The sequence below is a fragment of the Schizosaccharomyces osmophilus genome, chromosome 1, assembly GCF_027921745.1.
Source record: "Schizosaccharomyces osmophilus chromosome 1, complete sequence".
Taxonomy (NCBI): Eukaryota; Fungi; Ascomycota; class Schizosaccharomycetes; order Schizosaccharomycetales; family Schizosaccharomycetaceae; genus Schizosaccharomyces; species Schizosaccharomyces osmophilus.
Window position 1 is genome coordinate 3805000 of NC_079238.1, and position 26574 is coordinate 3831573.

Here is a 26574-nt window from a genome sequence, read left to right on the forward strand (position 1 = left end):
AGTCTTGTTAAAGCTTTTTGCTTCACGAATTCTTGATTTATTTATATATATATGTAGCGTTATGTAGGTAAAGGGCTATAAGCGATTCCGATAATGCAAGCATGCATACGTGTGTCATTTCCTGTAACGTTAATGCAAAGCAGGAGCTGCTTCAATTCCAATTTTTTTTCGGACCTCATTAATGTCTTGGGTGAGTTCTTTCTCCCAATAGACATTTATTAATGTTTTAGCGACAAGCCCATTACGGACAGCCCATGGAATGTAATTTTTACGAAATGCAGCTGCCTGGCTATAATTTAACCGAAGAGGACCAAACAAAGCAGATAAAGCACCGACAGGTAAGCCCATGTTAACAAATTCGAGCCTAGACTAGTTAGATTTACTCATGATAAAAAAGAAGCATATCCGTTTAAGACTGTACGCTTACCATTTTATAGCGAGTTCTCCTTCAATGTTTGTAGGCATATGGCAAAGTGCATGATAGAAGTCATGGCACTCACGGTATCTTTGCATAACGTATGCTTCTTCTGGATCATCTACATATCGTGTGGGGGAACGAGTGTCAGGGCTTACATGTTCTCTGTCAATCCAGTCAACGTATATACGTCCTAATGTGTTTAATGGAAGTGTCCTTAAAAATGGAAGATTTAAGGACTTTGAACTTATACGAGGTTTTTCCATTAAAATATGGCGGCCTGTTTCATCAGCAAGCATTTGATTCAGCAAACGTCGTAAGAAAAATGGCTGACCAGATGAGTCTCCTAATATGGAAATCATGTCTACAGCGTTTCATTAGCATCGATCCAATATTTTAAGACATTTTGGATAGTGGATTGTTCTCTTTTGAGCGAAATGCATCAATTTTCAAGCATATAACTCAGAAGAGTCAAGCTTATTGTAGCCTTACCTCCTCGCCAGGGTGCCTTCAACCCCATTATTGCAGAACCAGCAACAAGAAAGATTCTTTGTAAAGGAGACAATGGAACATGACCGGGGTAATTTGGTTTCCTTTCTAGCAAAAACTATGTGAATATTGACATCCTTTTGTCAAACAGCTTAGAATTGGCATACCTGCCGATGTAAACAGTGAACGACTGTAAGGCCGTGTTACGGCAATATTCAAACGTTTAAAATATATACTCATGATTCTCTAAAACAGAATATCAAAATTTAAGATGCTTGAGCGTCAAAGAAAATAAATGCCATTTAAAGAGGATAAGTACAAAGCACATGATCTAACTGACCTTTCATGTATACGGGGGTTCCGCGGAAAATATCGGCAAGGCCGCCTGAGTAATTAGATTATGGTCGAAGAATAGCTCAAAATTAAAGTACATGGAAGTAAGAATGTAAAAAGAAGAAGATCATTTTTTGAATAATCGATCTTGAAGCTCTAGCTGAGACAAAAATGAGGTGGCTTCCCTATAATATGGTTTCGTATGCTCAGAAGCATGAACGGTAGATGCTGGATGCTTTACAGTTGCCTGTACAATCGATTCTAAGAGCGAATTTTCCGATTTTTTGAAAAACATTGGGTCCTAAAAAACGTTAGTGCATAGATTCGCGTATGGGAATGAAGCGTACGTACCTCTATGATTGACGGACTGGATATGGTTTCGGACCATTTTTTCGTTTTTAGAAATTCTGTAACCTTCTTTTCTGCAGGGGAATGAAAATACGTGATGGGTAAGGAATAATAGGCGTCGGCATGGGCACCGGCGTCGACGACTTTGGAGGAAGGTAGATTTTCGTAGAGAAACGTGTCTTTGCTTTTAGAAGAATATTTATATCTGTTCATATTTTCTGGATGAGTGCGAAAAGCACCAATGTCGACGTAATGTGATTCCAAAGAACGTTTGGGATCAATGACTATAGCAACAAATGGATCTTGAAAACGCTGGTTTTGCTTTTGTGTTTCAACGTCAACACCGGAAAGCCAGCAACCATAATTTGGATGAGAATGGTACCAACCGATTACATTTTCATAGCGATGCACAGATTTACACAATGTTTGGTATTGAACACTATATTCATCGGCTTCTTCATGGGCATTTACACGAGTCTCCGTCCCTTTAACTGGAAGAGCAAATGCGTCTAAGACGATTAACTTGTTGTCTTTTACCTTGCCTTGCACATAGCCCATAACCTCTAATGGCATCCCTTGCGACACATGTCGCAGCATTTTTAAAAGAGCAACAGCATCGATATGTACGGATTTGAAATAAAATGGACTAGGATAGGTTAGTTGAATCTTTCAGGTGCATGGTTACGACTGCACGTTTGTGCAACATTGGTTTATCGTACTCGTGTTTCCATGGTGCTTCGCGCAAAACTTTTCTTTCTTTTTCTTCATCAAATTGATAAATGTCCATAAAAGAAGTGTCGTCCATTGCTAGTTTTGGAGCTTTGAGGGAAATTATAATTTGTAGGTTTCACTAGTTTGAGTAGTTGTCTATAGGGACAAATAATTCGTTAAATGAGTAAGCTTTTGCTAGAAGAAATTTTATTTCATGAAGAAAGTAAATAATTTAAAGCAACAAATGCAATGCTACAGAAGAAAAACGACTGAGATTGTGTTGAAAAATGGGTTTATAAGGATGGATGGTTTATGAACCCTTGGGTTACATTCCTTGTTTCACAGGAACGCAGATAAATTACAGCGAAAGAGAGTTTCAAGATTGTTAAAAGAGTTTAAGATTGCTTATAAGGATTGAAAGTAGCCATTTACAAGAAGAAAGCATCCCATCATAATCAAGATTTTAAGAGTGTTTCGACTGAAAGAAGAAAACAACATCAAAACAAATGATCCCAATCATACTTAGAGTCAACTTTCAAGAAAAAGCTCTTTCAGAAAACGAAGAAAACTGATCAAGTTTGCCGGGAGATGAAAAGTTTAGAAATGATCACTCTTACTTTTCTGAGGTCTCTTTCTAGGAACTATCGAAATGTCATAAAAACCAGTTTAAACTAATTTTTACTAGTATTGTTCATTATGCAAAATTAATATGCGCTAAGCCCAACAGGATGGATAAGGAAGTAATAAAGGATTATTGAAGAAAACGTAGAAGGAGCGGAAACAAACAAAAATAGATGATAATTAGTAAAAATGAAATAAAGATACCAGCTTAATAAGGAAACAAGATACAAAACAGTCATTACGAGATATGCATCACATATTCGCATCAGTGAAAAACACGATCATAGAATAGTATGAAATAAAATAAAACACGGAAACCAAAACAAAGCCATCCTTGTAGAGAATAGAAAGTAGAAGGAGCCACAAAAGTCGCACAGACAACATCATTGACTATGTGCAAGATGAGATTCAGTGTAAGGATGAAAAACATAGAAAATGCGACAGAGCATGAAGAGAGAAAAATGGAAAAACACAAGAAAAACTATCAAGAAAGATGAAACCATAGCTGGGCGAATTCTTCGCGGTTGACTCTCCCATTCGTACCTGCAATTTCGAGCATAAGCTGAAGTTGGTCATGAGTCAAGTCTTCCCCAAGTAAGGAACAGGAACGTTTTAAATCCTCAAAGTCTATGAAACCCTTGTGGGTTATGTCAAAGAGGTCAAATGCTTCATCAGCTTCTTCGTCCATGACTACATGCTTCTGGGCAAGGGACGAGGACATTATGAATCGGTGGGAGTAAAGATGGAAAGAGAACCGCAAAAGCTGAGAATGATAATTGCCAGACAAAAGTAAAGCAAGCAAGCAAGGGTGAAAAGGTATACCTAAAGAAGGATTGTTTTTTCGCGGCTATAGAGCCTGCAAAGAAAGAAAGAAGTTCTTTGAAAAACAAGGAAAAAGAAAACGAAAGAGAAATAGAAGAAATGTCAAGAATTGGTAAGCAGACAAAAGTTCTACAAGATTGCCTGTAAAATTAAATGGTGTAAGTATTTCACTAAATATAATTTCAGCTAGTATATATAATCCCAACAAGGTAGTATAATAAGGGATCAACAAAAGGCAACTGCTTGAAGAAAGAGCTTGCAAGCAAGAAAATAGCAATTCAAATAACATAAACAAAAGAAAAAAGAAGAAAACAAACGACGAGACAGCACAAGGACAATGCCATTTCAGACCTAGCGGATAGCGATAAGTAGTTTGAGTGCGCAAATCGAATTGTGCAATAGAACGAAGCGGTACAAATAATTAGTGCATTAGAGCTCACTCGCTAAATTAGCATACCGATGTATACCGAGAGTAAGCACCGATATGTATGGGGAGGAATTCTGTTTGTTTACGAGGAATTCCAAAGAGATTGCTGGCTGTTACTTCTCTTGCAAAGCTGCCAAACAACTTTTTCTGAGAGGGAACCGCTTGGTAAACTGCTGACTGCCTTTAGGAACGTCGCCGGTGTCCGTTTTCGACCTCTTCATAGTCCAATGGAACCATACGTTGGTAACCAAGAAACGTAAGAGGATGCCTACATGGAAATGACAGACTTATAGGAAGAGCAAAATTTCTAAAAAATCGCATTTGCAGTACGCTGGCGATAGCTCTATGAAAACAGCGAATGATCTGGATCAAGAACGATCAAGTCGGACTCTGCTCACAAAAGTGGACCTTGAAGAAGGAAAAAACGGAAACCAAGCTTTTTTAAAAGAAAACAATAGAAAAAAAACTCTCAGTTCCAAACACATGCTCTTGATGTCTTTTTTTTTTCTGCTTTCTATTGCCATTAAATTGTTCGGTTATAACTTCGCTTACCAAATGCTTATTCTGCATGTTCTATGCCATGCTACACCGGCGTCATGGACTACCTCTTGTAAGCGGCTTCGTGCTTTTCAAGATAATAACATACAGTGTTACCCAGAGTAACAAATTAAGTAACAAACGTCAGTCTCCACATCTTTTGTTACCTCACGTATACACGATGCTTCCATCCTCCTTTGACCTCTTCTCTAGCTTCCTTCTTCCAGCTTAATCCCTCTGAGATCCATCTTGTATTTTTCGTGTTTTTGGTTCTTTCTTATTGGTTTCTCTGTACAAAAACACCTCTAGCTTTTTTTCTGAAAGCTGATTCTCATTTGCCATCTCTTTAAAGGTTCCATAATCCGTTCTCGTGTTTCTACATCTTCTCTTTCATAATGAGTCATGGTCTGCATCGTATGTAATTAGTGGATTTATTAGTTTTCGTTTTGTGTCTGTACCTTTGGCTTCAATTTACTAACTTTGGTTCTTTACAGATCCTGTGGACCCATTCCGGATTATCAAGGAAACCGCCCGTGATGGAGCCACGGGCGAAGTAAAGCAACTATCTTATACCTCTAGCAAAGTTGTTGGCTCAGGAAGCTTTGGCGTTGTCATTCAAGTTCATCTCGTTGAACATGACAGTAAAGCTGCCATTAAGCGCGTTTTGCAAGATAAACGTTTCAAGGTGTGTATAGTTGTTCTTTTTTCTATTTCCTCTGTCTTGTAATTTGGAGGCCAAATTTACGGTGTCGTAAAGAGACTTTTTGGGTTTCTTTTCAGTCTTGAATGAACGTCTATTTGGCTTTTCCTTCTTAGCTTCTCGTCATCTTTTTGACTTCATACTAACCCTAGCAGAATAGAGAACTCCAAATCATGCGGCTCATAAAGCACCCCAACATCGTCGACTTGATTGCTTACTACTACAATACTGGTGAAAATATCGACGAAGTATACTTGAACTTGGTTTTAGAATTCATGCCTGAAACCATCTATCGTGCTTCCCGATTGTATACTCGTCAAAAAGTGTCTATGCCTATAATTGAAGTTAAACTTTATATTTACCAACTTTTACGATCACTAGCCTATATCCATGCCAGCGGAATCTGCCATCGTGACATTAAACCCCAAAATTTACTGCTAGATCCTGAAACCGGTGCCTTGAAACTTTGCGACTTTGGTAGTGCGAAGATCCTTGTAGCCGGTGAACCCAACGTTTCCTATATCTGCTCTCGTTATTATCGTGCTCCTGAGCTCATTTTTGGTGCAACCGATTATACTCCCGCAATTGACGTTTGGTCCACTGGTTGTGTCATGGCTGAACTCATGCTGGGTCAACCCTTGTTTCCGGGAGAAAGCGGCATCGACCAGTTGGTAGAGATCATAAAAATCCTGGGTACTCCTACGCGAGAACAAATCAAAACAATGAATCCCAATTACATGGAACATCGATTTCCGCAAATTCGCCCTCATCCATTCTCCAGAGTCTTTTCGCGAAGCGTACCTACAGAAGCTATCGATTTGCTAACAAAGTTGCTCCAATATACTCCTAATGAACGTCTCACTGCTTTAGAAGCCATGTGTCATTCTTTCTTTGATGAACTCCGTGATCCAAATACCAGACTCCCGAATTCTCGCAATCCTCAAAGTCCACCTCGTCCGTTACCAGAATTATTTAATTTTAGTCATTTGGAACTGTCTATCCGTCCTGATTTGAACAAAAAATTGATACCTCCTCATGCTCGTGGTTCTTTACCCGTCGATTTGGACAACTTTGTCCCCGTCGAAATTAAGCGTGCGCAAATTGACTAAAGGGCAAAAAGAACAAGCAAGTGGGCATGTGAAAGTGAATAGCTGCTCTGCAATTTGTGAGTGATAACACAGTTTCTGTTTGATGCTTCAACAATCTATCTCTTGCAATTGACTACTTTCTTGTTTCTTTTGAAATTTCATTATAATGCGATTTGTCTATCTACAACTCTCAAAGCTTTTCTAGTTCGTTTTTGGTTTATCTCTAATATTTTTGGAGAATGCAAGGAGAAGGAAATGCGAAATAGGTTGTTAATAGGTGATAGGCTTTTAATTGCGTCCTAAGAATTTGTGACACGACGACCTACATGATCACGAACAGGATAATATTTATGTTGATTGGTTTCCAGTTACTTATATATGTTGATTATTTCTGTTTTAATTGTTCGTGGAACTTATTTATATATACACGTTTATACATATTTACAATGTCACTGGAAATAAATGAAGGTACTTTGTTTTTTATATGTCGTCAATGTAGTGCGCCTGTGAAATGAAAGTATAGAAACAGCAGTGCTAGTGACAATGAATCTGACTTAGAAAAAAGATGAAATATTTACATTGATAAAAATGGAATTTTACATATGAAACTAAGTTGTTATTCATAAAGTTGACAGTAAAACCCAGTATGGAAAACCATAAACTTGGAAACGATACATTAAACCAAGCAAAATGTGAAAGCTATCATTGCAAAGGTTAAAGGGAGGTCCGTTCAAATGCAAATTAAACAGCTATACAATTCATGGGAAGCCTTTTTCCACGTAATGATGTTTGAGAATAAGAGCATGATTCGTCCTGTGTTTTAAATAGATACATTTACAAGAAAAAGAGAGTCTAAGCTAGCTCAAATGGTAATAGTCATTGAAAGAGAACAAGTTTAATGAACCATTTTTTTTCAATCAGCACGAAAATAACAAGTCATAATCGTTTGTAAACAAAGGATTGTTTGCAAAGCAAAAGAGGAAGAAAAAAAAAACGAGAAAGGAAAAGGCATGGGAAAAAAACAAAAGCAATGGAGAAGAGAAAGAACGAATTACTTGATTTTCTTACCATCGGAAGCGTAATCACGATCGTCTTCTCCTTCGACTTGGCTGCGAATGAATTCATACTCCGTAAGCTCTCTCTTCAGAACATCATCATTTCTGCGAAGGGTATTGTCATACCAGGCCTCGTCTGGAGCACGGAAAGAATTTCCGAGGCGATCAAATAGTGTAGTAAATTGGCCATAGTTGTAGTTGAAATAAATGTGATGACCATTGTGGTGGGCCGCGCCATTAATAATAGGATTGTTGGAAATGTACTTGCCATCATGAATCATAATGGTCCAAAAGTTAACAAACGTGAAAAGAGCAAGGTAAGTCCATTTGTGCAGGGGAAAGAAGAATGGGAAAAGATGATATGGCAAAGACTGGAGGAAACCGTCGGCGGACTTGAAGGCATGAGAAGCGTATGGTGTGCAAATAATCCATTTATGGTGTAACTTGTGAAGACGAGGATACACCCAACGATGATGAAGAAAGCGATGAGCCCAGTAGATACCAAAGTCTGAGAAAAGAACAAACAAGGGAAGAGAAATAAAGTAGTAGGTTGTCCCGTAATCGCTAATGCTATCATATAATAAGCTATAACCGTGTACTTCGGCCAAAAACCAAGGCACTGTAAGTAAGGCCATTCCGGGAAGATTTATCGAAGCTGCCCAAATCTCTTGCCATACTTGGTTTTTGAGGAACTTGGGATGCTTCATCAGGCTCTTGTCAAAAACATAATGGTAGGACAAAGATGAGAACGTTATATACAACAGGAAGCCACCCATCCATGTTAAAAAGAACAAACTAATTGCTTCACGCAAGATATGATCGCGAGCTAAAGGATACACTTGATCGTAAACAGAATCCAAGACATATTGGTCGGCTAAATCCAGCAAATAATCCATGGAGTTGGCAGAGTACTGAAAAAAGAGTGGCTGTAAGGCAGCGTATAAGAAGGTGTAGGAAATGGTCTGATTTTCTGATTGCGAGATGGTTGGCTTATCCCTATTAACCTCAAACTAGACGAAACTTTTTTTTTATTCTGCCGCGCGTTGCACTGCACTCGTAAATAAAGGGAAAACAAAGAGGAATTGAACAAAATCCTTTAGTTTTACAACACAAGGATTCATTGGAATTCCGGCTGTTGCAAAAATGATTGTCCGTGAAAGAGGGAAAATCCGTGCTAAAAAGAGAAGGACACAAACTGTCGTTAAAGACTTTGTATGTAACAAAAATCTTGCCGATATAAGCAGCTAATGGTGAAAAGAAACCATCTTATTCCTTCTTTTTTGTTGCACTCTTTGTGCGATGTAGTGGGAGCGCAATGTAGGACACAGACGCAATAGGATTCTCAATTTGAAACGATTCTTTTTTATAAATAAAAACAGGGTCGCAGCATACAATCAACGTATTTTAAACCACAATTCCTTCTCAAGCATCTCCCATTCCCATGTTGAGCAAAAGATCTTTTCTGTTCTTGTTTGTCGAACATGTTTATGGAACTCAAAGTCAATCGTACCAGGATGAAACTTGTTGTCTTTCCGCAAGACAATGCAACCTCTTAATAAATCAGCATTAGTTCACAATAATAGAAAAACGATTTAGAAAGGTACTCTTTCGGGTTCAGCCTGAAAGGGGTTTGTATCCTATATAGCATAACATCCACCGGGGACTAAGAACTGTGGCCTTTCTAAGTCATGAATGCCAGGAATGCTGAAATGCACTCTCCTCAAACATGATTTATCAAACAAACCGGAAGCAAACTAGCATGGTTCCATTCCCGACCCGCAAACAAATCAAACATAATCAGCATTTGGAAGTGAAAAGAACAGTATGCATATTTGCAGTAGTATTTACCCCATACGATGAGTTATTCAAGTCTCTTTTTTTTTTTTTTTTTTTTTTTTTTTTACACATAACTTCAAATTAGCTAATTGTTCCGTTAACCTAAGAGAATTAACTGCGCTTGTACACTTATTTACCAAGGGTTAACATAGACACTAGACAATAAAGGCATGTGGAATCAAAGAAATTACCTTTTTTGTTACATAGCAAAAGCTCTATTTATTAGATACAGGACGAAGCGGCAAACTGATTCCAATCCCCGGTTTCTTTCTGTAGTATATGTTAATATGGACAAGTTGAGACATTTAATATGTCAATTGAATCGTCAATCTCCTCAGAAAAGAAGCAATTTACCGCTTGCACTTTAAGAGATCATTTTTAAGGAAATTCATCAAGCAGTGTCTGGCGGATAGGATGGATATATTGATAAGCCTTTCAAAGAATTTCGATTTCGATCCTCTTTTAATTATTACCCTGAAATATGCAAACTTATGCTGATAGCTCTATTTTCTAAAAAAAGTGAATAAAGCCATTAAATAGCTGCAAAGTCATTAAGGAAAAAATAGGTATGCCCAATTAAGGCACTCATTAAATCCAAAACAGGAAAGCTTCCACTACGAAACCAGCGTAGAAGAACCATGACCCACGGAACATATGGAGCTTTTACATCAAATAATCCTAAAATGGAGACCCTGTACAAAGGATGTTTCCAGGACCAGATATAAAGCATACTAAAGGAAAAGTAAGAAGCCGCGAACGGCATATGGAAGAAATATGTCATAACTAGCAAAGATCCACAAATGATGCTTAGTGTTTTTAAAAAGTTTTTCGTCCGTGGAGGAGGACTAGCTTCTTCAAGCATGCTCATAAATCGTAACAAAAAGGACAGGTACAGAATAGACTCCAAACTTAACGGGCCAATATACAGAAACGTAGTAATAGCTCTCCAATACTGAAATGCATTAGTTTTCCTGTTGCTCCAACATTCAACCCATATAAAATGTTTACATATTGGTTTTGCAGCATACCTCTCCTTTGAATAAAAATAACTTCCAATTGAAAAAGACTCTTAATTCCGAAAGGTACCCAAAGTTCTTGAAGGGTTAGCTCATTTTGTATGCTTTGCTATTTTCTACGTACTACCGCTAAAGTTGTCAATAAAGTACCAAAAACAAGGTATCTGCAGGTTGTTAACATTTATGATTTCTTTTTTTATATATTTACCTTGTGACAGGAGGTGTCTGTCTTATAAATTCTGGAAGAATGGCCATTGCCAACGAACTATTGATATGGTGGTTTCTCAGAACATTAGGTGAATTCAATATCTAAATATTATGATGAAGTGCGTACTCGAATACATAGCAGGAAAGAACTTACAGCTTTGTGTAAATTTTTATTCTGTATATTAAATAATTTATTTACATTATTTTATATTCGATATCGAAATTGTGGATATCAACCTTCTATGCTGAAATATTTAATTTGAGGGAAAAATTTTTTGAATCTCTTCCCACATGGATGCATTCTCTTCTTTTTGTCGTTTCAACTTTTCAAAGTCGTGAACGTGTTGGTATAGTACTAAATCCGTTAGTTAGTCAACTGTATCTTTGTCTCCCTGGAATTAGTCAACGATTCTGAAATACACTTACCTTCTACATTTTTACCAGAAAAGAAAGACCAAATGCTATCCTTGCTTTTTCTGGCTAATGTGAGTGCAGAGCTAGCCATTTTCTCAGCTTGCTCATAATTTCCTAAACGTGTACACAGTTCTGTGAACACAACATACTGTAATTGGGTATTTGAAAGCTCTGCTGAATGCTGCGTAAGCCTCAGCAAACTGTTTGTTTTTTGAACGTGAGTATTTTCTCTAGATACTTTTAAAATCATCCACCACAGACTGTAAACTATATTTTTCTGTTCCTTACAAGACGTTTCTAACCACTCTAAAGAGTGGCTTGCTTCAGTACTATCTTGTAATAGGTTGATTAAATTGAGCGTGGACAAAATGAAAACATCTTTGGGGGTATCAGGGTTTTTCAATATCGTTCGGTAAATAGATTCTGCTTCGTCGAAGTTTCCCATTTTATGCTTAAGCATACCATTTAATAAATTTCGAAAAACGTTTGATTCAACCTCGTTCAAGGATAATATTTTCTCGGCTTTCGAAAACTTTGAACGGCTCAAATGTGCCGCTATTAGATAACATTTGATATTATCTATAATACGATAAAACCATTGATCTGTTTCAAAGTACTCATTCACTGTAATTTCATGAGGTACAAAATCTCCTGAAATGCGCAATCCCTCTTGAAGGAATCTACTGGCACGTCCTGAACTAGTTTCAGGTAAGTAGCAAATGCCAGAAATCAAATAAGCAAGGATATAAATTTGACTAATAGAAAGCCATTTAAGGTGTATCGAGGTTTCTCCGTCTATAGTAAAGTCTATATGAGATGATTCCCATTTTAAAGTGTCAGATTCAAGAAGCATATGTACAGTATTTAACTTCTCTCTGGATTGTAAAATCTTTCCCTCGCTAACACATTTCACAATCTGCGTTATCAAAACAAGAACAGCTATTTGATGTGTTCGAGTTGGAATTTCTTCCATTGGTAAATCTTGATTTAATATCGATGCCAAAAGTATCATCTCTTGATGATTATACGGCTTTGCATAATTATGTATGTTTTTAGAAATATGCTGGACACCTTGAAAAGAAGAGCAACAAAGATAAAATTCATATACCCATTTATGAGCATTGGCAATGCCCTGTGTACCATACATTTCCATTACTTTCGCATATTCTTGTGCTTCTTGAATACAACGAAGTAGTAAGACTTTCCCAGCTTTCGGTGAGGTTTTACTGAAGATACGCGCTAGCAAAAGCTGTAAGCTGAACTTTTCTTCAACGAGATTCTAAGGAAAGTTAGAAGCATGTACTAAAGACTACTACATACGTGTTGTTTAGCAATTAACATTGCTCGATTCAATATAGACTCAGCATCTGCATATTCTTGTGTATGATGCAACAAAATTTCGCATATACGCTTTCTAGTTAATAACTCAACCCGTGGCTCAATAGTGGTATCCTACATATAATAATATTAGCAAAAAGGAATAATTTCAGAAAAAAACTAACCAGTAAAACTGCATAAAGACAGCGAAGACCGCCTGTTAGCAAATCACTAAAAGCTCTAGTAGCTCTTCGGTGCTGTAGAGTTTTTTCAGCCTGTCGAAAATAAACCTCAGCCAACGGCCATAAAAAAAAATGTCTAGAGCTCACAAAGTGTTCTCTTTCGATGGAGTTAACAGTCATAACATTATTTGGTTGCACACGAGCGGTTGAGCCAGAATGGTTCAACTGTAAGAATATTAGGCATTTAACGTGTTCGCCAAGGTAAAATAAATACATCTATATTCAATGCTATTAAAATTACTATTTACAAATATGATTTTAAGATTAGCATATAAAAAAATCTAAAGCAGCATGATCCAAAAAGCTCTTTAGATATTATATCTATCAAGTTGTTAAACCAAAAAACCCATAGCAATTTTGTTTTATAAAGTATTGTCAAATGCCATCTAGTCCTTAGATATCCAATTTTTCTTTTAACCCTCTAATAAATCAATGTTCACTAGACGTAATGCTCTAACAGCCCATTCAGGATATGTAGAACGATTTCCATTGTGCCACTTTAAAAAGAAATCCTTAACAAATTGAGGAAAACAATCCTTTATGATGCTAGATCTCATGTCACGCATGAGTTGTAATTGAAACTGAGTATTGTGGATTGTCACAAGGTGAGCACCAACGGTTTCCTTCGATACCAAAGAACTCATAAAAGCACGGGTAACTCCCCAACCTCCTTTCTCCTTTGGAAGACAACAAGGGCATTGACATTCTTCATCCAAAGGACTCAAGTCCGTCTTGAATCTTCGGTTTCGCAAATTCAAGGTACCGTTTCTCGTTAATGCATTCCCGAATCTTGCAGTCCTCGTAGGATAGACACAATCAAACATGTCCATACCCAAAGCAACACAAACCACCAGATCCTCTGCATAGCCAACACCCATAAGATATCTAGGTTTATTTTCAGGTAGTATACCAGTACATGTATGGACGCTAACGATCGTTAATATTTCTCAAAGAGTCATTGGCATACTTACATTTCACAAAAACTCGTTTTTTCCTCTCCTCCAGATAATCCTCCAATTGCAATTCCTGGAGTATCCCTCTTCATCATTTCCGTACAACAAATTTCTCGTAATCTTTTATTCAAACCTCCTTGAATTATGCAAAATAGATTTTGACTTTCCATGTTCTTTTGTGCCGCTTGACAACGATCTAACCATCTTATCGATCGATACATGGCTTCTTCCATTCGGACATCTTCTGTCAGGCTATGGACTACGTCGTCCAACTGCATCATAATGTCAGACCCAATAGTATTTTGTAAATCAATAGAGTGTTCTGGTGTCAACAGCATTGGTGTACCGTCCCTAGGAGATAAAAAGGTGACTCCCTCTTCAGTGATGGTAGCAAGTTTCAATAACGAAACCATTTGAAATCCACCACTGTCAGTCAATAAATTTCTTTTCCATGACTGTAACTTGTGGGCACCTCCTATAGTATCTAAGATCTCTTTTCCTGGTTTCAAGCCCAAATGGTAGGTATTGTTCAGCATTATTTGACAACCCATTTTGTCTAACTGTTCCGGTAGAACACCTTTTAAAGAAGCCTCTTAAAGATTAAAGTTAGTGAATTTATTGCAAAGTAGAAAGAATTGATAGACATACGGGTTCCTACGGGCATAAAAACAGGCGCTTCAACAGGACCATGCGGCAACTCAAGAATGCTTGCTCTAGCACGCGTTGTTGAGCATTTTGCAATTACTTTATAATTTAAAGCTGGATAAGAAGAACTCATGTAGCAAGAATATATATCTGTTTATGATGACTCTCCTAAATCTTACCAAAAATTTTTGGGATATTAGTTGTTTGGTTATATGAAGTAGCAAATAGAGTTCTACTAGAGAAAAATCCTCAACCACGGGATAAAGAGAGTAATGATTGATGAATAGCTTTATAATGCTTCCTCTTCAAATAAGAAATTAAATCATCCTGAAAAGAAGTCCAAGACTGGGCTAAATGAAACTTTCTTTGAAGTTCTAGATATCTCGGTTTTGTCAAACTCATCAAGGGAATTCGAATGAAAGTAGGGTCATCTTCTTGTTTCTTTATTAAATACTGCAACGTATAAAAAGAGAACTGAGCACCAGATGTCAAAGACCAGATATTGTTAGAATTAGACTTAAAATTATTCACCGATTGTAAATTTAAATTAGAAAAGATAGCATCAATAAATTCTGATTTTTCTGCATTTTCTAGTAAGCAACTTGTCATTTGTCTGTGAATAACTTTCAAGTGTTCTCGTAAATCTTTTTGGTCTTGATTTCGTAAATTTTGTTCTGCTGACTGTATTAATCGAAAGCTGGTCTCAATGGCATAAGGAGAGCTTTTTAAGGAAAGAAAATTTACTAACTTCTCAATCGCCATATTTTCTGGCCATATATGAAGCTTTATATCACTTATGGCATTTAAAATGTTTGTCATAATCAAGGCCGAAGGAGCAAAAAGTTTGTCGTTCCAGAGAAATACATTTAACAAATGAAATAAGTGTGAAAAAATGTTTTTTAACAGAATACCTTTCAATTCAAGCTTTTGCCTCGGATTTGTTTTGTTGACGAGACGCAATGTCCAAACGGATATGTAATTTAAATGCAGTTGGCATTCTCTTAAAGGTAACTTTTCAGTGTATAAGTTAAGTTGTTTAAAAAATTCGGTGTACTCTTGATCATTTCTTGCAATATCCAGGCAGGTCATTAAGTGGCATATAGCTTCATATTCCTTGAACGACAAGGAAGGCTTCATTAAGTATTGTCTTATAAAATCGTAAAGAAATGACAATGAGTAGTTGGAGTATAACAAATGCAGGTAGAGAAAACGAAAAAGTTCAAGGCGTTGTTCAAGGGTTCCATAATCTAATAGTAATCCGGAGTAAAGAGTAGCATATAACCATTCTGTTAGTCTGTTTATCAAAGATGAGTCGTTTAAAAGGCGATAGTATAGGAAGAAAACGTTACTATGAAGAACTGCCGCAACCTGGTTTGGTTGTTTAACTTTTTCAAACGTAGAAGAGAGTTGTTGAACAGTAAAAATTTCATTCAAAGGAACATTCTCAATTTTGTTTTCCATAGTAAGTAATTCTGGAATTAAGCTTGGTACTCTTTTGCGCTTCTCAGATAATTGTTGCATACTTTGAGAAGGCACCGTCGAAGAATGAATTAGGTCTGAAGCTCTTGCAATCCAACAAAGGTCCATCTTCCATGGAATAGACCCTTTTTGTTGAAAGGAGCCAATAATAACGTCGGGATAATGCTGTTTGTAAGTGTATAGCAGCTCAAGGATATAAGGATCGTTGGCATTTCCAGGTTTTTGATATAAGGACAACAGCTGGTAAATCCTAAACCGTTTTATATAAGAGTGTTTGGTCGTCAAAATAAGTAAACGCACAAGAGAAGGACGGAGGGTGACATAGTCTAGGAAATGAAACAAAACGCCATAGAACCTTGCAAACCGATCTTTGTCTTCTAAAAATTCATACACATGAGCTAACCAGCTCAATAGCTTCTCTTGGTACGCATAGGCATGACGGACTCCATAAGGATCCAAACTGCTTATAATTTTGACGGCGATGGAGTGAGACACGAACTGCTTCGGATACAAGCTTTTTATAATAATAGTCTGTTGACTTTTGTCAAACCTTGTTTCAAAAGACAAAGCTACATTGAGCAACGCTTCAATTGCTTCATTTGTCAAGCCTTCCTGAGAAGCCAAACCTTGGAATTGTCGTAAACGATTAGAAATAGCTTTTTTAGAACCTGTAGGAAATTCAGAGTTCCTCATTATCCACTCTATCCCATCTTGTAAATCATAAAACCCATGACTTTGATTTTCAGTCATGAGGTAACAGAAAGGTAGTACACATTACTATCCCAGCCTGCACAAATTAAATTAGACCTTTAGTCGGCTGCCTTTTTTCCAGTAATAAAAAAGTAAGTAAAAAAATAAAAGGCTTCATTATTGGTTTGAGTCTAATGAGAAAGCCGTGAAGAAAATGTCCGTTCAATCATAGAAATCGGAATCTGCTCATACTTCAGTTGGTGCTAGAATTACTTTTTTCCGGTTTATATCTTTCTACTTATTATAATTTTAATGCTCTTTCACTCTTTACCTTTACCTTGAAAAAACGAATATAATAGACAATTACTAACTGGCAGTTTTGGCAAACTATTTATAACCCTCAGCAAAGTAGTTACCTATTTTATACAAAATGAAAGTCTTCTTAATTCGTCACGGTCAAACAGAGCAAAACAAAGTCGGAATTTTGGTATGATGAGATATAAAGAACAAATTGTTCTCGTCTATACCCATTCAAACAGTCCGTTAACATTCTCTTTAGCAAGGATCTGTTGATACAAGTTTGAGTGAAACCGGTCAACTCCAAGCGAAGTTGTTGGGCTCCAGACTTTCGAGTCTGGACATTGATCAAATCTTCTGCAGCTCAATGAAGCGTTGCCGCGAGGTTTGTAAATCGATAACTTCAAAGTTTACAAACTCACATAACTACAGACCATTAGACCTTTACTTGAACTACGACCCGAGATTCCTATTGAATATTCAGATTTGATCAGAGAAGTAAGTAAACATTATAATCATACTTTACTAACTTTTACTAGAGGATCTATGGAGAACTGGAAGGTACATTCTTTATTAGTTTACCTACAAAGATTTTGAAAGTGCTAACTTACTATAGGAATGAATGTGGTTGAAGCAAAACGCCTTATGGGTACCAAACACCCTGATCATTATGGAGAAGGTTTTTCAAGCTTAAAGCGAAGATTGGTAAAATTTTGGGAGGAACAGGTTGTTCCTTTACGCGGGGAGAAAAAATGTATAGTTGTCCTGTGCCATGGAGGTGTTATTAATGCTCTTCGCGCTCATTTTATGGAAGAAAAGGGATATACATATGATAATACTAAATTGGAGAAGAAAATTCTTACTGTCAACACTAGCATTACAGAAGTCGAGGTTACTCCTGAAGGTACAGGACATATCTATACTTTCGGAGACGCTGCTCATTTAGAATCAGAGGAACATGGCCGTCTCATTGTTTAGAAATATCATCTTCGGGAGTTAATTGTTTTTATTGCCTCGGTTTTAATTCACCGAAATCATTTTCGTTTTAGAGTCAATTCATTTTGTCTAGAAAATAAATGTTCGTAATCGTATATAAAGCAAGAATCCATGAATACCGGAGTTGGACGCGGCGTCATATGATGCTTAAAAAAGTTGTGATATAAACACATGAAATAAAAAGTATTCGTGGTGATAGCCATAGCAGTGTTCTCATAAACAAGCCAAAATCCATTATATCGTAGCAGAGGTATCATAAAAGTCGTTTAAATATAAAAATCCTTTAACTTATATACAAAATGCTTTCGAACAAAACATAAAGAATTTACAATCATTATAATTCACACGCCTCTGGATATTAGTCGCTCTTCTCGTGCTTTGTTTCCTTTGAATTATCGGTACGTGATTTAAGGCGATATCGTTCAACAGACATGATCAGATGTTTACCATAAGTGTATTTTTTAAGAGCTGAGATATGTGGGTATATATAAGATATTAGCAACTCACGCTCTTTATCGTTTGAAGCCTCCAGAAGCCTTTGAACCACGTAGTTCGCGTACTTGTCTTTCATCATCAACATTAAAATGCTAACATTGTCAACTTTCTCAGTTAGCACCTTCTGGATGATAAAGGCACGATCATCTTCTGAGATGTAAGAGATACATCTCTCAACAACATTCGATGCGAACTTATGACAACTCAAATACAGCAAATTTTTAGCTATTAGATTAAAGACAAACTTCTTGTCCTTATTAGTACCTTCCTTCATTATGTGCTGAACAACATAGTTACCATACTGACCTTGCGTCAATTGTAGAGAATAAGGAAGAAGATCTTTAATAATAATTTGACGTTTATATGAGAACTTCTCAATAATTCGTTGAATTACTCGACAACCATAAGGATGAGCAGACAACACGTGTATTTGAGGTCGCAAAGCCTCAAAAATAAAAACAAGCCTTTCTGAGTCTATGCATTCAATAGACTTTTGAATGACATGGTTTCCATTTTGGTCACAAACACACTCCAAAACATGGCCATCCAATTCACTAATAATTCCAATTTGCTGTTCTGTAGAAATATGCTCTATAGCCTTTTGTACAACACGGCAACCATACATGTGGACGGCTAATATAAAAGTGTGGCCCTTGATTCTGGAAACTAAAAGCTGCTTTTGTTCATCAGTTCCGTACTCTAGAAATTTCTGTATAACATAATTTCCAAAAATGTCCATCATAAGTTGTAAGCAATTACTTGAAATAATCTCCTTGAAAACAGCGCTTTTTTCTTCATCAGTGCAAGTTGCCAACTTCTGTTGTATAAACCTTGAGCCAAATTGATCACTGCTAAAAAGAACAACGTTTCCTAATATATCAGAAAGTTCAAATCGCTTCTTTTTGTTATTATGAAAGACATGCAGTAACTTGGATTGTGAAAAATAAGAAGGTCCGTGATTCTCCTTAGGCAACTGATCGTCAACGCTTGAGGTCGAATATGGAGTTGCTTTATCATCGAATGAAATATTGTCAAAACCATCTGCAGGAGGGAAATCTGGGCTTACAGTCACGTAAGGCCTTGCGGAATCCGACATATTGCGTTTTACCGTCGACTTAGAAACGGGGAAGAATGACTGATTTGGAAGAAGAGGTACGCAAGTACGGTCGGACTTTGCGGTCGGTGATATGTCAGAAGCAAGGGTTGGAGATGTTACAGAAACCGAATTCGTCTCGTTTACCAGGTTAGGAGGAGAAAGATAATTTACATCTAGTTTTTCTTTATGGTTCGGTAAAGTTCCGGACAAGGGAGCTGTTTGTGAAATATTTGTCATATCGCCGACGGAAGAATGTGACATATGACGGACAGCACGTCGGTTAACAGGTTTCCAGAAATCAGAACGAGCTCTAGTATGGCGAGGCAAGATCCCGCATGAAGGTGTTTGAGAAATTCCACTAGAAAGGGTTCTGCCGAAATCCGCCTGTAAAGGCGGAACAGAGTTTTGTAAAGAATGGGGAAAGCGAACACCAGAATCGGAACCTAGCTGACCGTACAAATTGACCTTTGAAGGAGTGCTAGTGTCTTGGCTAAGGGCACTGCTTCTGCTATTCAAATCAACAAAGCTTTTGGGGTGAAATGGAGGTTCGGCTTTACCGAGGTAGTGAGGAAACACGGGATCCTGTAAATTCGTTAAAGAAGAAAGAGGCGGTTTCGGTAGATGTTTGTTTCGAAAGGGATGAGCATTGTTCAAAGAGCACTCGTCAGTCGTTTCTTGGTTCAGAGACAGTTTATGAAAAGACGGGAAAGGATTGAAAAACGATGAGGAGTGATCGGAGTGATCATCACTTCCAGAAGACTGGGAATATGGCGACAGCGAAGAAAGCTTGTTTTCACGAGGTGATCCGTTTGATATTAGGCTTGGACGGCCGTTAGCATATCCGGAAGAAAAGTGAAAAGGGGCATTTTCATTTACACCATCAGAAGCTTTTGCATTTGATTTTACAGTAGCATACATGGTTGCTTAAAGCTGATAATAAAGACGTTAAAAAAAAACAATGAACAGCTTGAATCACCAAAAATAGGAAGAACGAAAGAAAGAAGAGAACAGAAAAGATCAAAAGAGGAATAAAATAAAGAGAAATAGTCAGGAATTGAAGAAATGGTCGTTAAGAAAAAAAAACAAGAAAAAAACGTAGCGTTAAGTAAAAGTAAAATGAAACTTTTTAACAGGGCTTTAAAAAAGAATGGGAAAACGAATTACCATAAAAAGCTCAATGAAGAAGAAAATAAAATAAAAACTCAACGCTTTAGCGTTTGAAGAAATAGTAAGTCTCGATGCTATTGAATCACTCAGCTGAGAAATGCTGCGGATATCAAAAAGAAGTACTTGAAATAATAATTTAATCAAATAAAAACATCCAATTTGTATGGAATAAACGATGGAAACCGCAAGACACACTGAGGTACGGTAGAAAGAATCAATTCCGCATAAACAATACAAGCATTCAATGTTCAATTTTTTCTGAATTGAACAAGTCAAAAAATGAGTATATATTAAACAAATAGAAATAAAAAACCGTTCAAAAACTGGTTAAAGCCCTCTTAGCTTTTCCTGGCCAACGAATTCCTTTTCTGGACGGGACTTAGGATCAAATAAGTGACACTAGTTTTAAAGGCTTGTATTTAGAATAATTCCTTTGGAACAACTGGATATAGCTTCCTTTGACTTTGCTTTGCTTAACGGAAGGAAATAGGCAAAAGGAGGAGGAAGAGGAAAAGCAGAACTTGAAGTAAGAAAAATATGAGGCTTCCTCACTAAAATGGTTCTCGACAAGGGAGAGCACACCTACACTCCGTTTATGTCATGCCATTTTGAAAAAGGTAAATTGAACAACATAACCAAATTCAAGACTTTTGTAAATAGAATTACCTGAATTTTAAAACTCTTAGAAAAAAATAAATAAAAATTTTTCTCTTCCGATGAAGTCAGACAATATCATTTTCAGTGAATAACGAGATTTGGAACGCCCCTACAAACAAGAATTAATAGAATTTTCGTTGAATACAGGAGTAACAAGAGGAAACAGAAAGATGTCACAAGTGAAATTAGCGTAGTTATCTCTCACTCTCACACGTTACATGATCATACTGTAGTCTATAAGTTTAGAATTCATGCTCGTATCAGAAAATTCAGTGACCAATACTAGAATTTGAGGAGGTGGAAGTATTGCTTATCCTTTCATCGGGAACAGTTGAATCGTTGGTTAGAGCCTTTAAAATGGATGATATCTAGTATTGTTCATTCCCTCTGGAAATTGGTTTCATGAACGAAGGACCAAGGATTGACTCAATGAGGGAAAAGTACCCCTGTAAACAAATAAGATTTAATGTCAACAAAGAACACAAAGACAAAGAGATTATCTTGTCTTAGGCTTGGACTTGGGCTTGAGGCTCAGATATTTTTGCGATCAGTCCTCATTTGGAAAAAAAAAGACAAAGGGAAGAGCAAGGAATGAAAAAGGAAAAGGTAGTTTCAATGAATCCAGAAATGAACAGTTCTGTGAGAGATAAAGGGAATAATAAATTTTTAAAAGGTTAAAATGTTTCGACTACCAATTTTAAAACACAAGATGAACGTCCAGCGTTAAGTCAGCAGGTTTAAAGGTTCATGACAATTGAGAATGAATAGTAGGATTTAAAAGAATGAGACCAAGAGCCATTGTAAAAATTCAAAAGAAAATGTATTAAGAATGTTTTTGAGCAAGAAACAAGATTCATAACCAAACGAATTGTACAACAATTGTCCTTTCCATCCATGATTAGAGGATATCGTTTCATGGGAAGCTACGAAAAATCATCCATTGAAAAATCTGTATCATAAAGTTTTTACTGAGGGGGGGCATTTTGTTCACCAATTTTCTTCATGTGCTCACCTAGAACCTTGCTAGTGTCAAAGTACTTGGCGACGCAGCGGTCAATACAAACGCTTTCACCTTTGGTCAACTCGGCTTCCTTGTAGGGTGTAGCGATACACTTTTTATGGCAAGAAGACACCATTCTATTTTCCTTTGTTAACTTAAAAATCCTTCAGACCTGTCTAAGCGACAATGAACTAAGAAAACGCATGCATAACTGCATCCAACCCAGACGCTTCCTCTACTAAGATACGACAAGATAAAATCGAAGAAAACAGTCTCCATGCCCTAGACTGTCATCGTTTCCTGGTAGTTCATTTCAAAAGAGACAAAACATACCTGTTGAAAATCTCCACACTTAATTCAACTTCTTGCTCAGCCAAAGCAATGTTTTGAGGGTTCACAGACTGATTTCCCCTTCCGATTCCGAAAAACGACATGTTGGCTGAATATGAATTTCAAACGATGAACCTGATGTTTTGGTTCTTCCTTATGGGCAAAAGTTGGGTCTGTCTCGTTTCTGCAGGTATCCAAGCTTCTTCAGGCATAGGTAACATTTGAGTAACATCTAGAGAATGTAAACAAATGTTGGAAAACTTGGTTTTTAAATCACTCTGCAGGAGTCTAGAGATTCCTTGAAAGCAAGAAACCCCTTGTAAGTTTCATAGCTCTTGGAAATAGAATGGAATGTGTGCCTTAGTGGGTGGGAACATAGATGTGTCGTGGTGGATACTCAAGTCATTAGAGTAGTGATACTTATTTTGTTCCAGATCGTTGAAAAGGTCATGACTCTTACAGTTTTCTGATTCTCTTTATTCTAGATTGCCATTTCTAGAACCCGTCTTTGCTACCATTCGAGGTTGCTCTCCGATCAAAAAGTCTTCTTGGGTTACTTGGGTAATTGTATACCTGAATTGTGCTGCATGCTTTTTCATGTGCAATGAAATCATCGCTCAAAGTCAAGACATTTTTTCTCTACTTTACTTTTGTTTACCAACAGCTGTTCGTTAGAGAATGTTATACGGCTTAAACTCATTTTTGTGCTTTGCAAACGCTTTCATAATCCATGCTTAACAACCTGCGTTTCAAAATGCAATCGTCTCACACTCCCATACACCGTAAACAAGCTACAAGAAGCATTGCTATGGCTCTAGTTTGGTAACAGAGTTACATTTCGTTCCCCTTTATAGTATAATCATTCAGAAAGCTTTTTGTATTTTCTTTCAGCTTACCTTTTTTGAGGCATCGTTTAATTTACTAGATCATTTGAACATTGCGTATATAAACTCGACATGTCTGTTTCTCAACAATTGGCAGAGATTGCAGGGTATGTCTACAAATTCATTTCCAATATTGGAAATTGGAATTAACTGTCATTGTTTAGCAACGAAAAAACCGTGATGTATGCCGCAGACAACAATTTGCAAGAAGTCTTTTGCTATCCCGAAGTTTCTGATAAACCGACGCTTATTCAATTAACAGATGCTTGCCTTCATGCACAAGAACTTGCCAAACATTTGGATTTCGGAAAAACAGTGTCAATCACTAACCACTATTCTCGTGGTAGCTGTGTCTTACAAACAACCAGAGAGAAAAAAGACGGTTCAGGAAACATTGTGTCTACTACCATTGCGGCTCAGGATGTCTTGAGAAATGCGTTAAAATCCAGTCGAGCATTAGACAAAGTAATCTCTCAACTCTAAACGTTCATCCATGAAAAACTTATTTTGATCCTCTATATTATCTTTCTCCATTTACGTAAAGTAATGAATCTTTTCTTGACAAAACAAAAGAGTCCTCCTTTGGTTTCAAAGATTTGAATTGGTTTCAGACGAACAATTCAACATTCATAAACAGCACGGAACGCAACAAGTTCAAGTTGCACAATCTCTGAATTTAGCACTCAAAATATCAAAATAAATAATATTTAATTGAATAACTTATGTACAAACAGTAAGCATGAGTAAAGGCGAGGTAGGCGTTTGAATCCCTCTCTGTCTTGTCTTGAGTTCCTAGCTCTGGTACGTAAAAACTTAAGGACTAATTACTTCAAAACAATATCCGATGAACGAAGTTTCAGGTATTCTTGATCAACGCCTGATGGCAGTTCCCGAATCAAGCTATAAATTTCCTTATTGTGGTACCGTAGACGTGTCTTCGGATCAGTGTAGGGAGCTGGCAATCCTGTAACATCACAATACTTTGGTTGCGGAAGAATGCTTGGCGGTGCCTCTATAGAACTGTAGGACAATTTGGTGGGTTCATTTTGAATTGGGTCGTTTTGCAAGATTTGCTTCAAATTTCGGTTTCTTCTGGATTGTGCTTTATAGTTTTGATTCCGAAACGGTTTTGGAAGTAGACTAATATCTAGATTCTCGACTGTTGCTGATTGTTCCATGGCTTTTTTGTGCTATGGAGTATGCGGTTTGTGATGTTGCCCCTAAGACGTCCGGTTTTACTAGATTTCTGACTCTAAATTTCAATCATGAAAGTAGACTTTTAGAAAAGGAAACGAATAAAATTGGGTTTTTCACGTAATGAATCTCGTGCAAAGTAGATATACAAGAACAACACTTTGTATTTTGAATGTAAACAAAAGAAAAAAACTTTTCCTGTATTTTATTTTACATGTCTTATTTTCCTACACAAAACCTAGAGAATATAATGTCAAACAAGCTTTCAACGTTCACTGCTCCAGTAATACGACCAATTTCATCAGCCGCGAGTTTCAATTCTTCCGCTGTTAAGACCACATCGGAAGCGTGATCAAGAGACATTCTTAAATGTTTTATGCATTCTTTTAATGCTTCTCTCTGACGTTGATTCCAACCATACCCATCGCCCTGGTTGTTTTCAGCCTGCACATGGGAAATTATTCTGAAAGATGATGCCAGTGCATCAAGCGCTTGTTCAAGCCCCATATCATTTTTTACAGATACCTCATGGACATTAGATACTGGGATGTCAAGGGCTTGATGCAAGTATTTGCGGACCGGGCTTGCTGCTTCAGATGCTCGCTGGACGAGGTCGGTTTTGTTCAATAGCACATGAACTTGCTGTTTCTGAGCTTTGTAATTTTTCACAAGGTCAAAAATTTGGGTTTCTAAAGCAAGAGATTGTCCGGTCCAGGTACCGGATGGTAATATAAGCAAAACTACTTGAGCTTTTTCTGCCTTTTCTTTTGCAATTTCTATGCCAATGCTTTCAATCTCTTGAACATCTGAACCTTTTCGAAATCCAGCCGTGTCGGTCAAGAAAACCGGAAAGCCGTGAATATCGAGCAAGGTCTCAATAGCATCTCGAGTAGTCCCTGGCTGTTCATTAACAATAGATACTTTTCGCTTGGCCAAATAATTCACCAAGCTTGATTTGCCAGCATTTGGTGGTCCGACCACAGCTACTCGAATGCCTTGTCGAAGAATTTCTGTTGGTCTGGCCTTGGACAAATGACGTTCCATTTCACCCGTTAAATCCAGGATTTCTTTAAAAATAGGTTCAAATTCTTTTTGGTCCAAATCATGCTCTTCAGAAAAATCAATCGTAGCCTCCAAAAGCGCTCTGCATTCAAGTAGCTTGTTCCTCCAACGAAAACATAAACGATATAGGTCGCCATGTGCTTGTTGTGATACAGAATAAAGTTGTTCTGATGTTTCGGCATCAATAGCATCAGCAAGTCCTTCCAGTTGAGTCAAGTCGGTTTTTCCATTGTAGAATGCCCTTTCTGAAAATTCTCCAGGCAATGCATATCGTAAATTTGGCAAATTCGTTCGCTCAATTGCATCCAACGCTTCCGTAACAATTGCCCTGCCACCATGCAAATGAAATTCCACTATGTCTTCTCCAGTAAACGATGCTGGCTGTTGAAAATATAAAATTAGCGCCTTATCAACAATCTGAGACCGGGTAGGGTGTTTTATAGTTTGCAGAGATGCCAAGCGCGGCTGTGGTATCTTTCCAGTCAGTTTTTGGAGTACCTTTAAGCAAGTTAGTGTGTGTCTACGGAGAAGGAACTACTCACCTTGCTGGCAGAAGGCCCAGAAATACGGACAACTGAAAGAGCTGCGCGACCTGCGGGAGTCGATAAGGCATAAATCGTTGGCACAAATTTAGAAATGCCTTGAAGTCGCTGCATCATAATAGCACAATTTCAATCTTCCATGCAAAGGAGTCTTACAGAACAAACTCGTATTTGTTACAAGCTTTTTTGATAATTTCAACAAACGTACAGAATGGAGCACCAAAAAAGAAAACCAAGATGAAATGAATGGAATAACACTTATCAAAAATGTTTATAAGGTGTAACGAATCTAAATTTTTCTCATGCTAACCCAAAAGTTCTCACTTACTATGCTGCAGAAAATGAAGTTTACCGAATAATAGAAAGGCCCTTTAAAAAACCTCACATCTCCTTACCAAGGTACCTGGGTTTTCTGATGGAGTATTGTAACGTTCTGTTAGAAGTCTCGTTGTTGCTCGCTACAATACTCTATCCTATACTCACTCTGAATTTGCAGAAGGAAAGAGTTT

The 26574-nt window shown here is 37.3% G+C and overlaps 15 protein-coding genes across 15 annotated transcripts; 3 read left to right on the plus strand and 12 right to left on the minus strand.

Moving 5' to 3' along the window:
• Nucleotides 1–129: 129 nt before the first annotated feature.
• coq4 (ubiquinone biosynthesis protein Coq4) lies at nt 130–1144 on the minus strand (the record flags this gene model as incomplete). Its single annotated transcript, XM_056180522.1, has 4 exons — nt 130–364; nt 428–779; nt 908–1012; nt 1072–1144. 4 exons carry the CDS (start codon nt 1142–1144, stop codon nt 130–132), a joined length of 765 nt encoding a protein of 254 aa, XP_056035528.1.
• A 220-nt stretch (nt 1145–1364) lies between these two features.
• Nucleotides 1365–2390, minus strand: csn5 (COP9/signalosome complex protease subunit Csn5; the record flags this gene model as incomplete). The annotated part of the gene is made up of 3 exons (XM_056180523.1): nt 1365–1538; nt 1589–2231; nt 2305–2390. 3 exons carry the CDS (start codon nt 2388–2390, stop codon nt 1365–1367), a joined length of 903 nt encoding a protein of 300 aa, XP_056036773.1.
• A 1011-nt stretch (nt 2391–3401) lies between these two features.
• On the minus strand, nt 3402–3638 carry SOMG_01731 (EF hand family protein, centrin-like; the record flags this gene model as incomplete). Its single annotated transcript, XM_056180524.1, has 1 exon — nt 3402–3638. One exon carries the CDS (start codon nt 3636–3638, stop codon nt 3402–3404), a length of 237 nt encoding a protein of 78 aa, XP_056036774.1.
• A 1460-nt stretch (nt 3639–5098) lies between these two features.
• gsk3 (serine/threonine protein kinase Gsk3) lies at nt 5099–6512 on the plus strand (the record flags this gene model as incomplete). The annotated part of the gene is made up of 3 exons (XM_056180525.1): nt 5099–5117; nt 5198–5388; nt 5559–6512. 3 exons carry the CDS (start codon nt 5099–5101, stop codon nt 6510–6512), a joined length of 1164 nt encoding a protein of 387 aa, XP_056036775.1.
• A 1030-nt stretch (nt 6513–7542) lies between these two features.
• erg31 (C-5 sterol desaturase Erg31) lies at nt 7543–8442 on the minus strand (the record flags this gene model as incomplete). Its single annotated transcript, XM_056180526.1, has 1 exon — nt 7543–8442. One exon carries the CDS (start codon nt 8440–8442, stop codon nt 7543–7545), a length of 900 nt encoding a protein of 299 aa, XP_056036776.1.
• A 1472-nt stretch (nt 8443–9914) lies between these two features.
• On the minus strand, nt 9915–10653 carry SOMG_01734 (Der1-like (degradation in the ER) family; the record flags this gene model as incomplete). Its single annotated transcript, XM_056180527.1, has 4 exons — nt 9915–10334; nt 10411–10476; nt 10523–10562; nt 10607–10653. The coding sequence occupies 4 exons, from the start codon at nt 10651–10653 to the stop codon at nt 9915–9917; spliced, it is 573 nt and encodes a 190-aa protein (XP_056036777.1).
• Nucleotides 10654–10859: 206 nt separating this feature from the next.
• Nucleotides 10860–12794, minus strand: ssl3 (cohesin loading factor Ssl3; the record flags this gene model as incomplete). Its single annotated transcript, XM_056180528.1, has 4 exons — nt 10860–10960; nt 11032–12298; nt 12340–12471; nt 12522–12794. The coding sequence occupies 4 exons, from the start codon at nt 12792–12794 to the stop codon at nt 10860–10862; spliced, it is 1773 nt and encodes a 590-aa protein (XP_056036778.1).
• Nucleotides 12795–12991: 197 nt separating this feature from the next.
• Nucleotides 12992–14309, minus strand: qtr1 (queuine tRNA-ribosyltransferase Qtrt1; the record flags this gene model as incomplete). The annotated part of the gene is made up of 3 exons (XM_056180529.1): nt 12992–13505; nt 13550–14123; nt 14180–14309. 3 exons carry the CDS (start codon nt 14307–14309, stop codon nt 12992–12994), a joined length of 1218 nt encoding a protein of 405 aa, XP_056036779.1.
• A 116-nt stretch (nt 14310–14425) lies between these two features.
• mis6 (CENP-I-like protein) lies at nt 14426–16405 on the minus strand (the record flags this gene model as incomplete). Its single annotated transcript, XM_056180530.1, has 1 exon — nt 14426–16405. One exon carries the CDS (start codon nt 16403–16405, stop codon nt 14426–14428), a length of 1980 nt encoding a protein of 659 aa, XP_056037053.1.
• A 370-nt stretch (nt 16406–16775) lies between these two features.
• Nucleotides 16776–17620, plus strand: SOMG_01738 (fructose-2,6-bisphosphatase, TIGAR-like protein; the record flags this gene model as incomplete). Its single annotated transcript, XM_056180531.1, has 5 exons — nt 16776–16832; nt 16905–17027; nt 17075–17140; nt 17182–17203; nt 17259–17620. The coding sequence occupies 5 exons, from the start codon at nt 16776–16778 to the stop codon at nt 17618–17620; spliced, it is 630 nt and encodes a 209-aa protein (XP_056036780.1).
• Nucleotides 17621–17996: 376 nt separating this feature from the next.
• puf3 (pumilio family RNA-binding protein Puf3) lies at nt 17997–20147 on the minus strand (the record flags this gene model as incomplete). The annotated part of the gene is made up of 1 exon (XM_056180532.1): nt 17997–20147. The coding sequence occupies one exon, from the start codon at nt 20145–20147 to the stop codon at nt 17997–17999; it is 2151 nt and encodes a 716-aa protein (XP_056036781.1).
• Nucleotides 20148–22018: 1871 nt separating this feature from the next.
• tim10 (Tim9-Tim10 complex subunit Tim10) lies at nt 22019–22487 on the minus strand (the record flags this gene model as incomplete). Its single annotated transcript, XM_056180533.1, has 2 exons — nt 22019–22190; nt 22387–22487. 2 exons carry the CDS (start codon nt 22485–22487, stop codon nt 22019–22021), a joined length of 273 nt encoding a protein of 90 aa, XP_056035438.1.
• An 852-nt stretch (nt 22488–23339) lies between these two features.
• On the plus strand, nt 23340–23750 carry lam3 (Ragulator complex subunit, LAMTOR3-like protein; the record flags this gene model as incomplete). Its single annotated transcript, XM_056180534.1, has 2 exons — nt 23340–23374; nt 23432–23750. 2 exons carry the CDS (start codon nt 23340–23342, stop codon nt 23748–23750), a joined length of 354 nt encoding a protein of 117 aa, XP_056036118.1.
• A 341-nt stretch (nt 23751–24091) lies between these two features.
• Nucleotides 24092–24445, minus strand: ies6 (Ino80 complex subunit Ies6; the record flags this gene model as incomplete). The annotated part of the gene is made up of 1 exon (XM_056180535.1): nt 24092–24445. The coding sequence occupies one exon, from the start codon at nt 24443–24445 to the stop codon at nt 24092–24094; it is 354 nt and encodes a 117-aa protein (XP_056036742.1).
• A 235-nt stretch (nt 24446–24680) lies between these two features.
• Nucleotides 24681–26182, minus strand: mss1 (mitochondrial tRNA wobble uridine modification GTPase Mss1; the record flags this gene model as incomplete). The annotated part of the gene is made up of 2 exons (XM_056180536.1): nt 24681–26021; nt 26066–26182. 2 exons carry the CDS (start codon nt 26180–26182, stop codon nt 24681–24683), a joined length of 1458 nt encoding a protein of 485 aa, XP_056036741.1.
• Between the last annotated feature and the right edge of the window lie 392 nt (nt 26183–26574).